This window comes from Coloeus monedula, assembly GCF_965178545.1.
Source record: "Coloeus monedula genome assembly, chromosome: 25".
In the NCBI taxonomy this organism is placed as follows: domain Eukaryota; kingdom Metazoa; phylum Chordata; class Aves; order Passeriformes; family Corvidae; genus Coloeus; species Coloeus monedula.
Genome location: NC_138805.1, coordinates 3,163,067 through 3,179,291, shown reverse-complemented (window position 1 = coordinate 3,179,291; position 16,225 = coordinate 3,163,067). Strand labels below are relative to the sequence as shown.

General features: G+C 53.2%; 1 protein-coding gene across 3 annotated transcripts; it reads left to right on the top strand.

Moving 5' to 3' along the window:
• Positions 1 to 4,311: 4,311 nt before the first annotated feature.
• B3GAT1 (beta-1,3-glucuronyltransferase 1) lies at positions 4,312 to 15,999 on the top strand (the record flags this gene model as incomplete). 3 transcript variants are annotated; one of them, XM_082297093.1, is made up of 4 exons in its annotated part: positions 4,312 to 4,498; positions 7,194 to 7,702; positions 10,069 to 10,365; positions 15,913 to 15,999. In XM_082297093.1, 4 exons carry the CDS (start codon positions 4,312 to 4,314, stop codon positions 15,997 to 15,999), a joined length of 1,080 nt encoding a protein of 359 aa, XP_082153219.1. The 3 variants fall into 3 exon arrangements, with proteins under 3 accessions (XP_082153219.1, XP_082153221.1, XP_082153220.1); XM_082297095.1 differs by lacking the exon at positions 4,312 to 4,498 and having other exon boundaries at positions 7,194 to 7,276; positions 7,363 to 7,702; XM_082297094.1 differs by lacking the exon at positions 4,312 to 4,498 and having other exon boundaries at positions 7,194 to 7,279; positions 7,363 to 7,702.
• Between the last annotated feature and the right edge of the window lie 226 nt (positions 16,000 to 16,225).

Sequence of the window (16,225 nt, the reverse complement as noted above, 5' to 3'; positions counted from 1 at the left end):
CCTTGTCCCCAGAGTCTGCTGTGCTGTGCCCACCCCGTGCCTCAGTTTCCCCCTCTGGGAAGTGGGCAGGACACCCCTGCACTCACATCCCTGCGGTTCATTTCTGTCCCAGACATCTGCCTGAGCCTGGGTGTGAAGTCAGAGGGGTTTTTGGGATCACAGGGGTTGTGAGTTGGGGTGGGCAGAGCAGAGGGACCAGCTCTGCCCTGTGCCACTCCAGCATCATTTTTCAGCAGGGATCAGCTGCTGTTGCAAAAGTGAAAGGAACCCTGTGCTGAAATTTTGGGGATACTTTGCCTGGAGGGAAAAGCTTTTGGTGAGAATATCCTGAAGTGTGAGTGTTTATTTTCTTTGTAAAGCTTTTGTTGCAGGTTTTGGCAGCGTTTGTTTGTTAATTCCTGGCTGGTTTGGAGCACAACAAAGTGTTTGCTATGTTTGTTTGGGCACTTTTTTGGGTGTATTTTTTTTACATCTAGACAATGTTTTTACTCCAGTAAGATGTATAGGTACAAATTCAAATCAAGCCGTTCTTTAGTTTAACATTTTCTAAATCACTTCTCTTCAATGTGGACAAACCAAGGATTAATGACACTGGGGCTGAGCAGCCCCAAAGGAGGAATGAAGGTAAAACTGACTATAAAGGTTGCAGATCAAATCAGTCGTTCCTATGGCAAGTGTCAGAGATGATGCCAATTAACTTGATTTAAAAAAAGAACCTTCAGTGTTTAATAATCCAGCATGTTACCGACACTCGGCTCCAGGATTTATTAAAGCTTTTTTATTAGATCAGTGCCCTTTCCATATTGTCATTCCTCGACACCATTGCCCTCTGCCGGAGGATGGGGATCTCTCTCGTCATGTGGCACCTGATTCTTCCCAAAACCATGCAAAACTCCTTTGTTTTAGGAGTACTTTAACCCCAAAATCACATTCGAGCCAGTGATTTGTGTCCTTCGCCTCACTTTTCAAAAGTGAAAAAATAAAAAAGGCGGGATACTTTCTGTAGTGGAAAATACAGTTTGATCGGTTTAATTGATGCTTAAATTTGTTCCTCCTCCTTCATTTCCCTGGGGAAGAGGAGATGGCAGAAGTTTAAAACTGACGATCTGAACGAAGCAGGTTTTGTTTCGAGCACTGTCAGTGGGAAAAGGAGAGTGGAGTTGCGATGGGGCAGGGGTGGAGTGAATGCCTTGAAGAGGAGAATCCTTTTTCCCAGACCAATTTTTGTCTCGTGCCACAAACAGCAGCAAAAAGCGTCGCCTGGCTTTGGCAACAAGGGAATTTTGGGATTTAGGGCAAGCTCTTTGTCTCGGGCTGCAAAGCTGTGACTCGTCTCACCGGCAGTGTAAAATCACAGGCTCACGTGTATTCCTGGCTGATGTTGTTCACGGGAGGAAATGGATTTCGCCTTTGGCACGTGAGGAGAGGGGGGAGCGTGGCTTTGTGACACTGAGAGCCGGCGTCACCTCGCACCGAGGCCCTCGATGGCATCAGGGTGTTGGAGAGGGAAGCTTGAAATACTCTGGATGGAGATTTCACAGTGCTCACAGCAGCCCCAAGGAATTCTTACCGTGTCCTTCAGGCAGGGTCATCAATAAAAGCGAAACCCTTCAGGAATTAGCAGTGAGGAAATGCCTTTGCTGCAGAGCAGAGCCCGTGGTGCTCTGGGGGTGCTGCCAGGCAGCTCGGGGTGCAGAGCGTGGCCAGAACTGGGGTCAGGCTCTGGCTCCATGTCCCTGCCATCAGCCATCAGCATCCGGGACTCACCCTGGGGTCGTGTCCCTTTGGGGATATTAATTGCAGCCACTGCATCTGAGTCGCATCTGCAGCCCCGAAGCGCCGATGGTGCGAGCAGAGCTCAGCCAGCTCTGGGGAGACAGGGAAGGGAACATTCCCTGTGCCTGGCAGCTCTCTCTGCTTGCCCACGAGTGGGCTGTGCTGGCCCAGCTGGAGCTCCAGAGTGACAGCTGAGTGACCAGGGAGCTGCTGAATGCTCCGGAGCAAATAAAAAGGAACCGATGCACAAATCGTTGGAGCCTGCTCGTTCTCCCCTGTGCTGAGGGGTTGGAAAGCAGAGCAGCATCCCAGCCCAAAGGTGCTCATTTTCCATCATGCCAAGCCCAGCCTGACCCACGGGAGGAGGCTGAATTGAGCCTGGATGGGCAGGAGGCAAGGAAAGGGCAGCTTTAAGGTAGGGGCACTGTGTCTGGAGGAAGCTGCCGGTGACAAACAGGGCATTTGGTGATGCCAGCCCACCGTGGCAGCTGGCCAGGGGCTGTGGATGGGCTCTGAGGGGCTTTTTTAGCTGTCATTTGCTCCCACCCCCTCTCCAGCAGCAGAATCCTGTCCTTGGTGCATTTCTGGGGAAGGCACTTTACTGGGTAAGGTGTTCAGGCTTTCCAGCTGCCCCCTACAGCCCGGCCCTGGCAGGGGATGCTCAAGGGACGTGTTGCAGCTTTGTCCGAGGATTCAAAGGATGCCAACACTCCATGTCCTCTGTTCAGGCACGGTCATCGACCGCAGGGACAGCAGGGACGAGGCCAGATGCTCTTTCCTGAGGGCACTGTGCTTTGGCAGAGCAAGGCCAGTGGGATTTCTCTGGCTCTGAGAGCTGGACAGGGAGGCAGCAGAAGGCTGATGCTTGCTGGAATAATTCCTCCTCTTCCTCCCTGGTTTATTTTGTCTGAATGAGGCTGCTTTCACCAATTCTGAAAAAAAGGAGAGAGCTCTGGCTGGGGAACTGGCTGTTTGCTAGAGTTGGCTGGAAATTTTCCTACAAGTTTGTGTTTTGTATGTGTGGAAAAAAACAACTATTCACTGAAACTTTAGTTGAAGAACATTTACATGTCACTTTTAAGGACAAAGCCCAACCTATGTCCTCCCTCCCTCTTGTTTTCCCTGGTAAATTAATACCTCTGTGATTGAAGTGCTAATTTGGAAGAACCAGGTTCTGTCCAGCCACTTGAATATCGCTTGATTGCAAGATTCCTTTAGAGGAAAGACCTGTCAGCTCTTGGAGCCATTTCCAAGTGGGCTCCATGCCAGGGGCTTGCTGTACAGCCCAGGGGCCAAGGGAAATTGGCATCAATCCAATTCGGGCTAATCATGGATCTGAACCTGGATTTCTCCATGCCAGCCCCATGCCACCAGGAAAAAGCCAGCTCTGAGAAAACATTTGCACAAGTAGCGTGGCATCAAGAGCCCGGGCTCAAGGAGCTCCCTCTGACTGAAGGAGGGGTCTGATAATTCCCAGATCACTGGCAGCAGGAGAGCAGTGTTTTTCCCAGAGCATCCTGCTTCCTCTGCAGTATCCCTGGGCTCTCCCTGCCTGCACTGCAGCCCTTTTAGCAGCCTCTGATGCGTTCCCCCACATGGGAGCAGCAGCACTAAACTGCTACCCGTGTTTGCAAACTGCCCACCCTGCGTGGCAGCCCCGCTAAGTGCTGTGCTTTGCTCGCCGCGGCGCCCGGGTAAAACACGATCTGCTTAAATCTTGTATGTGCTCGTGTTGCATCAAACTAAGCCATTGTGGCACTTTAATATACTCCAGGCACAGCACCTCTGAGGGGGAATGAACCTGAGCAGGCTGCTGGAAGCCTGAGCTAAAACTGGCTGTGTTGGAGCTGCCGGCAGGATGGGCCGAGCCGAGGGGATACGGATGGGGAAAAATATGGGATCGCGTCTTTGTGCCACGGGAGCAGAGGTGCAGCCACCCCAAGAGCTCTGCCCGGCCGAGGGAGAGGATCTGGGGGATCACAGCATGTGCTGATGGGTCAGGCAGTGGTGTGGTCATGGCAGTCTCTGCTCCTTCCGTGGGCTTGGCTGGCTCGTGGAGAAGGTTCTTTTCCGCTGGGATGGCTCAGACACTGTGGCACCGAGCAGCTTTCATTTGGCTGGCAAGAGGGACTTGCTTGACAAGGGGAAAGCGAGGCCCTGGGCACCCAGGAGGAATCTCCCTGGAGGGGTGGGACACTTTGCTGCTGCTCACTGCCTCAGTGGGGTTTGTTCTTCTCGAGGAGGATTTGGGAATTCTGGTACTTTCTCTGCCTACTCACCTTTGCTCTGTGTTGCAGGTTTGCTTCCACATGAGTCCCTGAGGTTCCTGCTGGCAGCTCCAGCAGTGCCCTGCAGAAGTGCTCTCCTGCTCCTGGGCTCAGCAGCCGAGGCCCCTGCAAACCTGCTTCTGCAATGGGTGGGTTGTAAGCACTGGTAAGACCCACGAGTCGTGTCGCCTTCGCTGCTCTCTCCCTCTCTCGCGTTCTCTCTCTCTCTCTGTCCTTGCTCCTTCCTGCCCATTTATTTCTGTTCTCCATGTGCTCTGCTGTTCTGTCTCTGGGGTTTTCACTGTCAGGTAATGAGGAGCTGTGGGCCCAGTCAGTCTTGGAGATGCCGAAGAGACGAGACATCCTGGCTATCGTGCTGATAGTTCTGCCCTGGACACTACTAATCACCGTGTGGCACCAGAGCACCATTGCTCCGCTGCTTGCAGTGCACAAGGGTGAGAGAAACCAAACCAGCCCATGCCAAGTCCGTGCATCCCCCCTTCGCCCTCATCTCCTCTCTCATTTCATTTCTCCATGGCAGCCATGCTCATCTCAGCTCCCAGACCATGCCCATGCAGGAGCCTCCCCACCTCTGCTGTAGGAACAGCCCAGTGCTCGTAGGGGTCCTCCAGAGGCATCAAACTCCAAGTCATGGGGTGTGCTCACTGCACTTGGAGAGCTCTTTATGGCCTAAATCCAGAGTGCTGCTTCTCTTTGTTCCCTGAGAGAGGATTCCCTCCCTGCTGGCCTTTGCAGCGCTCTGCAGACACAGTTATTCCAGCAGGAAAGCTGCAAAGAGAGCAGAGGAAACAAAGCTGCCACTCGAGGCAGCTGCTCCAGGAGATGTGAGGCTGAGGGCACTTTTTAAGGAAAGCAGAAAGCAGTGCTCTTGCACTTGAAGGCGAAGGCAGAGCCAGATCTCACCTGCCTGGGGGAGTTACAAAGCTATGAGAAGTTGACTTCCACACGGCCTGTCACACACTGCAGTAAATACAGCCCTGGCCCAAATCTGGAGGCTGTAGGAAGTTCTTTCAGCTGGAAGCATCCTAGCTTGGTCCTGTTCTTGGCACAGCAGTAATACCTAAGGGCCGTGAGGGCTCTTGGGGGCTGGAAGAAGCCATGCTGCCCTCTGCCACCTTCCTTCTTGGCTCTGCCCTTCTGCTGTAGGCAGGCTGGTCTGGGGGAAGAAGGCCAGCTCATTTGCAGGACCCTTTCATCCTCTCTGTTCCCTTTCTCTGAGGGATTCTCTTCCCTTTTAGAGTTTGTCCCCATCCTCCACAGCTGCTTATCCCTTTGCTGGGCACTGATGTGCAGCTTGAGTTGTAGGAAGCTCCGTCTGTCCCGAGCAGCTTTCCCTTTCTCCTGACAGCCACCCCTGAGGCTTTGGGCAGGAAAAAATGACTCTGGTCCCTTCTGGGGACAGTGTTTCAGAGGGTGAGGGATCTACTGGGCTCTAAAACAGGACTTTAAAGATGACTGAAAACACGCTGCCTGGCCGTACAGCAGTTTGGTTCACTGCCCTAAAAGCTGTTTTCTGTGAATGGTTACTGCAGTTACAGCACAGAGACTGCTCCAATGACTCAGTCAAGAACTCCCGATGACCTTGATAAGACACTTCTCTGCTTCTCACAGCCCCCAGTGGAAAGTGAGCGGTGGTAGAGACCAACCTCAAAGCTCTCAAGAGGAATAATTTTGTTCTTGTGGAGCGTTTCTGAGATCCTCTGCTATCAGGTGCTGAGAGAGATGTGCACCTGGAGATGCCCAGAACAGCAGAGCCTCCCCGTGCCAGGGCTTACAGCTGGGGCTTTGACCTGCAGGGCTGCAAACTGTCTCGGGCACTGTCCTGGCTAATTTCATTTGTGTCTGTGTCCAATGAATTTCACAGATTGATTTCTAAATTGATTCCAGCGTTCTCTGCTCTCAGAGAGCTCTGCTGTGTGATGCTGAGGTGCTTTGCAGTAGATGGGGCCTGCTATCAACACGTACCCTGTTCCCTCCCTCAAATACCGACCCCCCTCTGTCAATGCCATGGAGTACGAGGCCTTCGTGTGGTTCAGGTATCAAAGCCTGTGCTGCTGGAAGAATAACACACTATGAAAAAGCCATGGGTAGTCCCCTGCTGGGCCAGATCTAATGGCTCTCTGTTCCTGTTCTTTCTCATCTCGAGTTCCTGGTAGTTACCTGATTTTGCAAAATCTATGGCTCAAAGTGTTCTGTGCCCACTGGAGAGCCAGGCTTACATCCTGAGTGGGGGTCCCCCTTCATCTCTGCACACCGTGGCATTCCCACTGCTCTGCAGTGGAAACTGGGGAAGTTGGACCCTGGAAAAGTGGCAGGTGCATCAACATCGGTTTCCCTTGAGCTGATTGTGAACAATTTGCAGGGATTTCATATGTTTGGATCAGAGTATCCAATCTTTAGGCAGTTCATTGCTCACATCTGCACCCCTAAGGGGGCTGTTATGTTCAGAGGCTGGAGAGGCCTTTCTGAGGCAGGTTAGTTAAAGGCAGGGGAAAGTCTCTGCAGGAAAAACCTACAATTACAGGCTTTAATTTCCACTCCATTTCTGGGTTTGAAGTGTGTCTTTCCCCACTTCTCTGTGCCTGTCAGAGAGCAGTGGGGCACTGCAGTGTCCTACCCAGACCACGCTGCTGGAGATCTTCATTGGCCTGGTGTTTTCCACCAGTTATTCCCCTGCCTCCCAGTCCAGGTGCTCCAGTGCCTGAGTGCAGAGCCATGAGTCCTGTCCCACTGAGCACGGTGCCCAGAGCACTGGAGCTCTTCAGGGATGATGGATCACCAGTCCATGTGGCTATTTTCTTCATCTACATCCAATTGCTCGACAATCCCGTCTCTTCTGGGTGCTTTTTGAAGCTCCTTGTTGTGAGCACTCAGCCCAGTTGTCCTGGGCTCTATGGCCTTTTATTTATGCTGGTTTTCTAGCAGCAGAATCTTCTTTTCTCACGTGTGTTTGTCCCTGACTCCTTTATTTATCCGTGCACTTATTTATGAAAGCCTCCACCCGAGCCCGTTTCCTCTCCTCGCACCCACGGGGGTGACCCGCTGGTGGCCGCAGCCTGCTGGCTCAGCCGGGGGGTGCCGGACACCCGAGTCCATGCGGCTTTCTCTTCTCTCCATGCCCTTGCTCAGATGATGGTGGTGACTCCCAGCGTGATCTCGCTGCAGGCTTGGACTCCAAGGAATACTGCCTGTCGGACCGGGACATTGTGGAGGTGGTGAGGACAGAGTACGTGTACACGCGCCCACCCCCGTGGTCAGACACGCTGCCCACCATCCACGTGGTCACCCCCACCTACAGCCGGCCCGTGCAGAAGGCAGAGCTGACCCGGCTGGCCAACACGCTGCTGCACGTGCCCAACCTGCACTGGATCCTGGTGGAGGATGCCCAGCGCCGCACGCCGCTCATCACCCGCCTGCTGCGGGACACGGGGCTCAACTACACCCACCTCAACGTGGAGACACCCCGCAACTACAAACTGCGCGGGGACATGAGGGACCCCCGCATCCCCCGCGGCACCATGCAGAGGAACCTGGCCCTCAGGTGGCTGAGAGAGACCTTTAACAAAAACAACAGCCAGCCCGGGATTGTTTACTTTGCTGATGATGATAACACCTACAGCCTGGAGCTCTTCGAGGAGGTAAGAGCTGGCTGGGAGGGTTGAACGTGGCTGATTAGCACGGGGAGGGGGTGAGAGATGCCGTGAGTGAGCTGAGGAGATGCTGCGCATGTCATCTCCTGAGCTCTGGATTAGTCCTGGCTGTAGTCGCTGCAGCTGTGCTCAGCTTTTCTCCGGGGCTCCGTTACCCTGTGTGTTTCCCAGAGTCAAAGCATCCTGTGGGAAGCCACGGGAACCCCGGTTTATCTGTGGCATGTGAGCAGGAGGCAGCTTCCATGGAAAGGGAGCTAATGAGGAGCTGCCTTCCCCTGTGGGGAGCCTTGTTAGGGTTGGAACATCCCCTGCTGCCCGACGTGCAAAGAAACCTCAGCCACCCTTCTTCCTCGCCTCATCCCGGAGATTTCCAGCTCATCTGACCTTTTCCACCTTCCTTCTCCACCACTTGGCTGTCTGTTAATTCCTGTCTGTTTTTATTTGAGGGGTCCCTGGAGCTCCTTTTCCTGCCCTGCCGTTTGCCTTTGCTTACTCCATCCCAAGGTTAAATTCCGTGGCTATCAGGAGCCCGGCGCCCGCTCCGCACAGACCCCGGCTGAGGGAGGCAGCAGTGCCCTGCCAGAGCCACCCCTGAGCTGTGTCAGCACAGCCGCAGCGTTTCCAGAACATCTTGTTCAGAGATGTTCTCTGTGCTCGTCTCTGCCTTGCTGCACACCCGAGGAGCGGGAGCTGGTCAGAGATTTTGCTTCCCCTGCTGGGAAAGCGGAGCCCTTCCTGCGCTGCCGGGGCGAGGGATGTCTCTGTGCCAGGAGACAGACAGCTTCTCCCCCCTGGAGCAATTCCTCTTGCAGCACCCGGGCATGGATGTCTCCCAGGCTGCTGTCAGCAGGCAGAGGAGCCGAGATCTCCCCCTGGAAGTTTGTGGCTCCAGGGCTGAATTTCAGCGTGTCTTGACAATCTGATTGGGCTTGAGCAGGGGAAGTTTTCCCCGGGCTTTTCCACCTTTGCTCTTTGTTCCACTCCGACTGGGGCTCTAAAGGAACTCCTGTTTGCAGGTTTGAATGGTCTTACAGTGCCAGGTACCTCACCTGGCTTCCAGCTCAGAAATTACTTGTTCCCTCCCCCTGACACCAAACTCTCGCAGCAAGGGACAAGAAAGGAGGATTTCTTCCTCCCCCACCAGCTGCCAGTTTTCATACCATAGGGATCTCCTATTTATTTCCTCATACATGCCTCTTTCCCTTGCCTGACGGCTCTCACTTTAGCTTGCACAGCCACAGGAACACACACGCTTTGAAAGCTGAAAGTGAATTCAGACTGAATTTCTTTCTTTCCCCGTCCCCTTTAAGGCTGGCTCTGGCAGCATCTTGAGACAGGCTCCTCACATGAATAAAGCAGAAAGGATTCCTTCATTCACTCGTGTGCTGTGCTCGTAGAGGCTTCTCCTCTCTGATATGTCTCTGCAGTTAAGGTCACTGAGCCAAGGAAATGTGCTGTGAAATGCAGGAGACACACATTATTGTTCCCTGTGGACAGGGGCTGCCGTTAGCAGCTGTATAATGCAGAAGGGCAAGTGCCAGAGCCCTTCTGCTCTCGTTTGCAGTAATTAGCAGTGATGAGATTAGCTCTGGGAGATCCCTGATCTAAGAGAGCGAGCTGAGAGCAGGACGGGAGGCTGAGCCTGCCAGGGAGCAGGGCAGGGTGCTGGGCGTGAGCGGGCAGAGTGGCATTCAAAGCATCTGCCTTGGCAAGTGCAGGCAGCCCCTGGTGGCTCCGCTCTATTTCTGGTGACCGGAGGGAGCAGAGGCACCCAGTGTTGTTCCACGGGGCAGGAGCAGCGAGAAAGGACTGTCCTGCCTGCTGGGAATGTCTGGAGAGGCTGTGCTTCCCAGCTGGCCCCGAGGCGGGGAGCTGCAGTACCTCACTCTGGAGATGCCCTTAGCCTTACATAGGCTGAGATCGCAGCTTAAATACCTTAATAGAGACCACCTTTCTTCCTAGACGTGCCATTCTGGCATTTCCAGGTGGCCTTGGACAAGGTGCTTCTGTCCTGTGTCTTTGCCCATGTAGAGCCCGACAGCTGCACAAAAACCCCACTCATAAATCCCAGAGATGCTCCTTTTTGGCCGCTTTGTTTTCAGTGCTGAGCCCAGCTCGGCTCCGTGGCCATTGCTGCCAGCTGGCACTTTCCAAAGCACTTCACTTGTCCAGCTCTGGCACGGGCAGCCTCTTACAGGTGAGGCCTGAGCCACAGAGGTGCTGCCTCGGGGTGGGGTGCAGGTTGTTGGCTCCAGCTGGAGCTCGGGACGTGCGATCGCAGGATGGGTTCTGCTGGGAACCACGCGGAAGCCGCGGGCGGGGGTCAGCGTGTCCCTGTGTGTGCTCGCCCCCAGATGCGCAGCACCAGGAAGGTGTCGGTGTGGCCCGTGGCCTTCGTGGGCGGCCTGCGCTACGAGTCGCCCAAGGTGAACGCGGCGGGGAAGGTGTACGGCTGGAAAACCGTGTTCGACCCGCACCGCCCCTTCGCCATCGACATGGCCGGCTTCGCCGTCAACCTCAGGCTCATCCTGCAGCGCTCTCAGGCCTACTTCAAACTGCGGGGAGTCAAGGGTGGCTACCAGGAGAGCAGCCTGCTCCGGGAGCTGGTCACCCTCAACGACCTCGAGCCCAAGGCTGCCAATTGCACTAAGGTATGGGCTCGTCTTCGTGTGGGGGGCTGTGAGGAGCCAGAGGGGGGGAAAACCCCGGTCAGCCCCATCGTTCCATCACTTCACAGAATTGCAGAACATCCTGAGTTGGAAGGATTATCCAGCTCCTGCTCCAACAATCCCACCCTGGGCATCCCTGGCAGAGCTGTCCAAACGCTCCTGGGGCTCTGGCAGCCTTGGGGCTGTGCCCATTCTCTGGGGAGCCTGGGCAGTGCCCAGCACCCTCTGGGGGAAAGAACCTTTTCCCTGGTATCCAGCCTAACCCTCCCCTGACACAGCTCCAGCGCTTCCCTGGGTCCTGTCCCTGCTCACCAGAAAGAAGAGATCAATGCCTGTCCATCCCCTGCCCCTCATGAAGAAATCGCAGACAGCTGTGAGCCTCCCCTCAGTCTCCTCTTCTCCAGGCTGCTCCTCTGTGTTTGGAAGGAGCACACCCCCGTTTCGTGGAAGCAGGGAATGGGTGATTACTCACTAAAATGTGTGGAGGGCACTTAGCTGTTTTGGTTGCAGGCTGCTAGTGGTTGCATAAGCCTCGAAATACAGAGTCTTCTTTCCCCTGTAGCTGTTCTTCTTTCTTACACTACCCCTAAAAAAATTTGTTTTCAAGGTGGGCTTTCCTGTGGCCTTGCTGATCCCCTGGAGCAGGGAATTCCATGGTTGGAGTGAATTAATGTGAGTTCCTGAGGGGGTTTGAGTGCTGTGACACGCTGAGGTTTGGCTCTGCGGGGCCGTGTGAGCTGTAACCCAGGAGCAGCAGCCACAGCCAAGGGCTGTTCACACAGTCTCTGCCTTGTTGCCAAGTTGTCTCCTCCCTCCTGACATCTCTGCAATGTCTGTGCTGTAGGTGCCCACAACAACCTGGATCTTTCTGTGTCAGAGCTAATATAGAAATGTTTTAGTGCCTGGGATACTACTCTGAGCTCCAGGAGGCTTCCAGGAAGCTTTGTTTGGGGGGGATTTCACTGCTGTCAGCTGATTGATCGATCCTGACTGCGCACATTGCTGGGTCAGGGAGCAGGATCCCATGTGCTAAATAACACAGAAACCCAGAGCACGCTGGTGGCTCTCCTGAAGGCTTCCTAGTCTAGGATGAGAGATGAATCTGTCTGGGCTGACAGGGGAGCGTGGGAGACACCATGAGACAAAGCTGGTTAGTGTGGCAGGCGTCACCCACAGCCCATCAGCAACAGAGGTGCTGTCAAGGGCTTTGAAGCTTTGTGAGTGGGTTCCCTAAACACTGGAGCTGTGGTGGGGGTGCCTCTGAGATCAGAGACCCCTGTGTAGCACTCTCACACCATTGTCTGTTATAAACATCAGCCAGTCTGAATTAGAGAGCCTTTATTGCTTAATTACCCCAACAGAATTGTTCTTTTATTGCAAATAAGTTGTTATTGCCATCAGCCCCAGTGCTGGATCCAGGTCTCCATCCCTTTTTGGGATAGGAAAAAAAGAGCTTCTAATACCTTTTGTCCGATTTCCATGTGCACTGCTCCACAGCCCCCAGCCATGGAAAAAAACAGGGATCACACTGTTTTCCTCATAAGGAAACCAGGAATAAGGAGGAGAAGCCCAGGGAAAGGAGCAAGTCTGGGTTTTATCTGGTACCTGCTGTGCCTCTCTGAATCCACGTGTCTGTGTTTGGCTGTCCAGCGCTGGGACAAATAACATAAGCAGCCTCCCGAGGTTAGGGAAAGAGACTGGATTAAAATCAGATCCCTGTTCCTGGGCCCAGTGTGGAAATAAATGTGTTTCCAACAGGCAGGAGAGATGGACAGGCTGCTTTTAGGCTGGTACACAGAAGATTAGGGGTGTTTACTCCATTCAGTCCTTGCCCTACTGTCCCTGCTGTAAATAAATACCTGTTGGAAGGAAGCTGTGCTAAAGGCTGGGGGTGGGAATGACAGCCCTGGAGGAACACCGGAGGAAGGAGAGGAAGGAAAAGGTTGTTTCCAGGCAGGAGGAAACAAATGGTGCTGGAGCCAGGCAGGGCTGTGACACAGGTCAGGGATGGGGAGGAAGAAGCAGGGATTGCTGCCCAGCATCGGAAGCAGACTGTGCTTCTTTTCTTGGCTGGGCTGGGGAGAGCTCACAAGGGTCCTTGTTGTGAGCTGAATGCTGTCTGCTCCTGGCAAGCTCTGAGGGCAGCTTTGCAGGTTGGGTTCTGCCTTTCTGCTTCAGCTGCTGCCAGCAGCCTCCATTTCCCTGGAAGTCTCCATTTCCCTGGAAGTCTCCATTTCTGGTTTTACTCCCCCATTTTACCAGGAGCAGAGTTCAGGCCAGCAGCAGAGAAGGCCCAAAGCCAGCTGTGGTCTGGGGTCCTCTCACGCTGAGATCAAACACAGGCTCCCCTCTTTCTCTCTCTCTCTCTGCTGTGCTCCCAGCACTTGTCATGCTTTGCTTCTGTTAAACATAACCACACACCTGCTTTGCAGGGAGATTTACATTAAAAATTATGATGTGCTTAGATAGAGTCATTAAGGAGGGATCAGAGGAATGTGTAAGATAAGCACAGGCATCTGTTCTCCAAAAATGCTGCCTTCCCTGTGTGCACTGCTGTACTGGCAATATTGATCAGAATTCAGCCCACAAACACACACCCCTGCAAAGAGCTGAAACTTAGGCCAAAGGCCACGTATCCTGCTTATTTTCTTGGATTTGGGAGCTGCCCAAAATGAAGGAGAAAGTAGAGAAAGTTGGTATTATTTGCTGAGGGGAAAGTTATCCCTCCTAATGAGGAGGGAAGGATTGGTTTATCCTGGAGCTGTAAGGAAACAGGGCTATGCAAGGATTGTCTGCATTTGGAGTTCTGCTGCTCGTGCATTTGCCTACTCCCCCAAATCAAACCATCCTGTCTTCAGTCCACTGGCACAGGAGGGAGGTCTGAGATTTGGCATTCCCGTGAGGCTGATGGAAGGGGGGGACATTCTGCTCCCCATTTTCTATTAACACCCAGGAGAACAATCTGCAGTGAGCTCAGCCAGGAAAGGAGAGTCAGGGGGCCCATGGGCACCATGAATGCCACAGCTGGGGGAACTTTTTGTTGTCAGGCTGGAGGATGGGGAGCAAAGCTGCCCTTTCAGCCTGGTGTCTCTTTTCCTTCACATTCTGTAGTTTCCATTTCAAACAACAACTCCTGAACCCCTCCTGGGAGGGTCTGTGTGCTGGAAACCCTGCGACCCCCTCCCACTGCAGGTCGACTCTCCTGTCTGCTTTTTAATCTCTTGTTGGAAGACAATGAATTGTTCTGCTGTGGAGATGAATCCCTGTCATCTCCCAGATCTGCTTTGAGTCCTGTGACTGCAAATGGCAGGGCTGGCAATGACTGGAAGGGTTTTGCAGTAGTATTTTCAAAGGGGAGTCCCTCAGGTGACCTGTATGAAACCACTGCTCAGGAAAAGTCAGATATTTGGTGCCACTCACTGTTTGGTGTCTTGTGAGGGAGCCAAAGCTTCCCTGAGGCATGAAGCACACTGCTTGTTGGAAAAACCAAGCACTGGCTGAAAGGAAAAGCAAATGTTTCTGTGCTAAATGGTGATCTACCTCCCACGTTAAAGAGCACAGCATGAAAAATGGTAAAAGCTGCTGTATCAAGCTGCAGACTCTGAAAATGGGTCCATTTTAGCTCGTTTAATCTCCCTTTTTTGACATTTGGCGGTAACAGTGCAGAAGTGGGATCCCATTGAAGGAGAAGGCTGATCATGTGTAGCTGTGCCCCACTGCTTGTGGAGCGTGTGGTCAGAGCTGCTGAAGTGTGCGTGAGTCCCTGGGCCACGGGCAGGGCTGAGTGTGGAGTGTCAGCAGTGTCAAGGGCTCTCACCAGCTCCCACTGGACAGGAGAACTGGCTACAGGATTTCTCCAGCACCTTTCTGCTGTTGGACCTGTCACTGGTGCCTGCAGAGAGCCACTCGTGAGCCCTGTTTGGTTTTGCCTTTTCCCGGGCAGGCAGCGCAGTAATTGCAGCAGAGCCGCTGCCGTGGGGAGAGCAGCGCTGGAATCCAGGATAACTTTGAGAAGCGGGCTCTGAGGTGCTTGTGCGGGATGATGAAATGGATTTTTGGACCCACTCCAGCCAGCAGTTGGTCTCTACTGCTTCAGTATCAGCAGAGATTTAAGCTCCACACAGGAGGTGACTGCTCACATCAGAGACAAATTTGGTCAAACAAGCTCCTTGGGAAGGAGGGGGAAGGTGCTCTGCTTGAACCAGGAGGGTTTGAAAAGGGCTTTGTTCATCCTTTAGAAGGAGAACGTGCCCTCGTTTTTCAGGAAGGCAGGCGCTGGGTGGAAGTGGTTTGCAGGATTCAGTGTGCAGGGGATTGTCATGGCAACCACAGGGAAACCCCACGGGGTGGGAGAGAGCCACAGGTGAGGGGGAGCAGGAAACCTGCTTGGAGAGGATAAAGCTGCTCCCAGCAATCCTGGTTCTAGGGGGAAAGCACTGAGAATAATTGAGTATTTTAAGCAGCTTCCAGAACCGTCTGAGCACAGCAAGTAGAAACAATTTCCTATAATAGCCCCCCGGAAACACTCAGCCACCTCAGATTTTGCCAGTTCTCCTCCACAGATGTTGATCTCCGTGCAACTTTGCTGCCAAGACCGAGGGAAGCTTTTAGGAGAAGCTTCAGTTCTGTTTTAAGCAAGCTAGAGAGGGGTTTTAATACCTGGTACAGCATAGGGGGTGGCTGTGTGGGGCCAGCATTCCAAAGGGACTGGGGAGGGGGCTTTTGAGGGGATCCTTAGGGTAGTGCTGGGTTATGAGAGGGTGTGTGCAGCCCAGAGCTCGTGGGAAGAAGGGAGGATTCTGGAACCAGCTCCTGCCTCAGCAGCTCTGAGGCAGCAGAGGCTGCATCAGCACTGCAGCAGCAGTGAGTCCTTCCCAGCTCGGTGACACTCTCCTGGCTTTTTAGGCCCTGGAAAGAATTCCAGAGTGAAAAGAGAAGCGATGCCAAGGTTAGGGGGCAGACTGATGTCTTCTGCCCAGTAGTGGATTTTCAGGGATGTGCTGAAAAATTCAGTTTCTATTTCCCCCAGTCGAAGGCAGGGGAGGTGATGGGAAGAGCTGGTGGTGCTCATCCAGATGCCTCTTCCCTCACAACGTGACCTGAACATCAGGAATTTGCATTTCCCCTCTGAGTGACTCCACAGGCCAAGGGTGTAAGGTGATAACCAAGAAGTAGAGTGAGGAACTGGCTCTGTGGGGAGGCAGGGATGTGATTCCCTGGCTGGGAGGGAGCTGCCTTACTCCATTGGAAGGCTGATGAGCCTTTCGAGGAAGCTGCTGGATAACTACATGGAAGGAGCAGGTTAATGTCCCACGACAGCACACTGTAAAATGGGTAATTTCTGTGCACTGTGCATTTTGCAGAGCGGCAGCTCTGCCTAAACGAAGGTTTATGCAAAGCTCCTCTCAGCGGTGGATGCACCATTAGGCTCCAGGGTGGCTGGTTAAATTGCACTATTGATTTAATGTGCAGGAATATTTGTTAGTGCACTGGAGAGGTGCAGCTAATGACTTCTGCTGGCTTCTTCAGATTTTAGTCTGGCACACAAGGACAGAAAAGCCTGTGCTGGTGAACGAGGGCAAGAAAGGATTCACAGATCCCAATGTGGAAATCTGACTGTGCACGGCTGAACGGAGACCAACACCAGGTAAGAGCACATGTTCCTAACAGCAATGAGAAGCTAGACAAGGGGCAGGAGAACGATAAAAGCTCTTTTAAATGCCCTTTTTCATTTCCATTATTCACCACCCTGACCTTCCCTTACTGCCAAACCTCTCAAGACCATTAGTTAATCTCTCTTTTTTTAAGTTAATCTGTTTTTAAGACAAAATGCTAAATACCT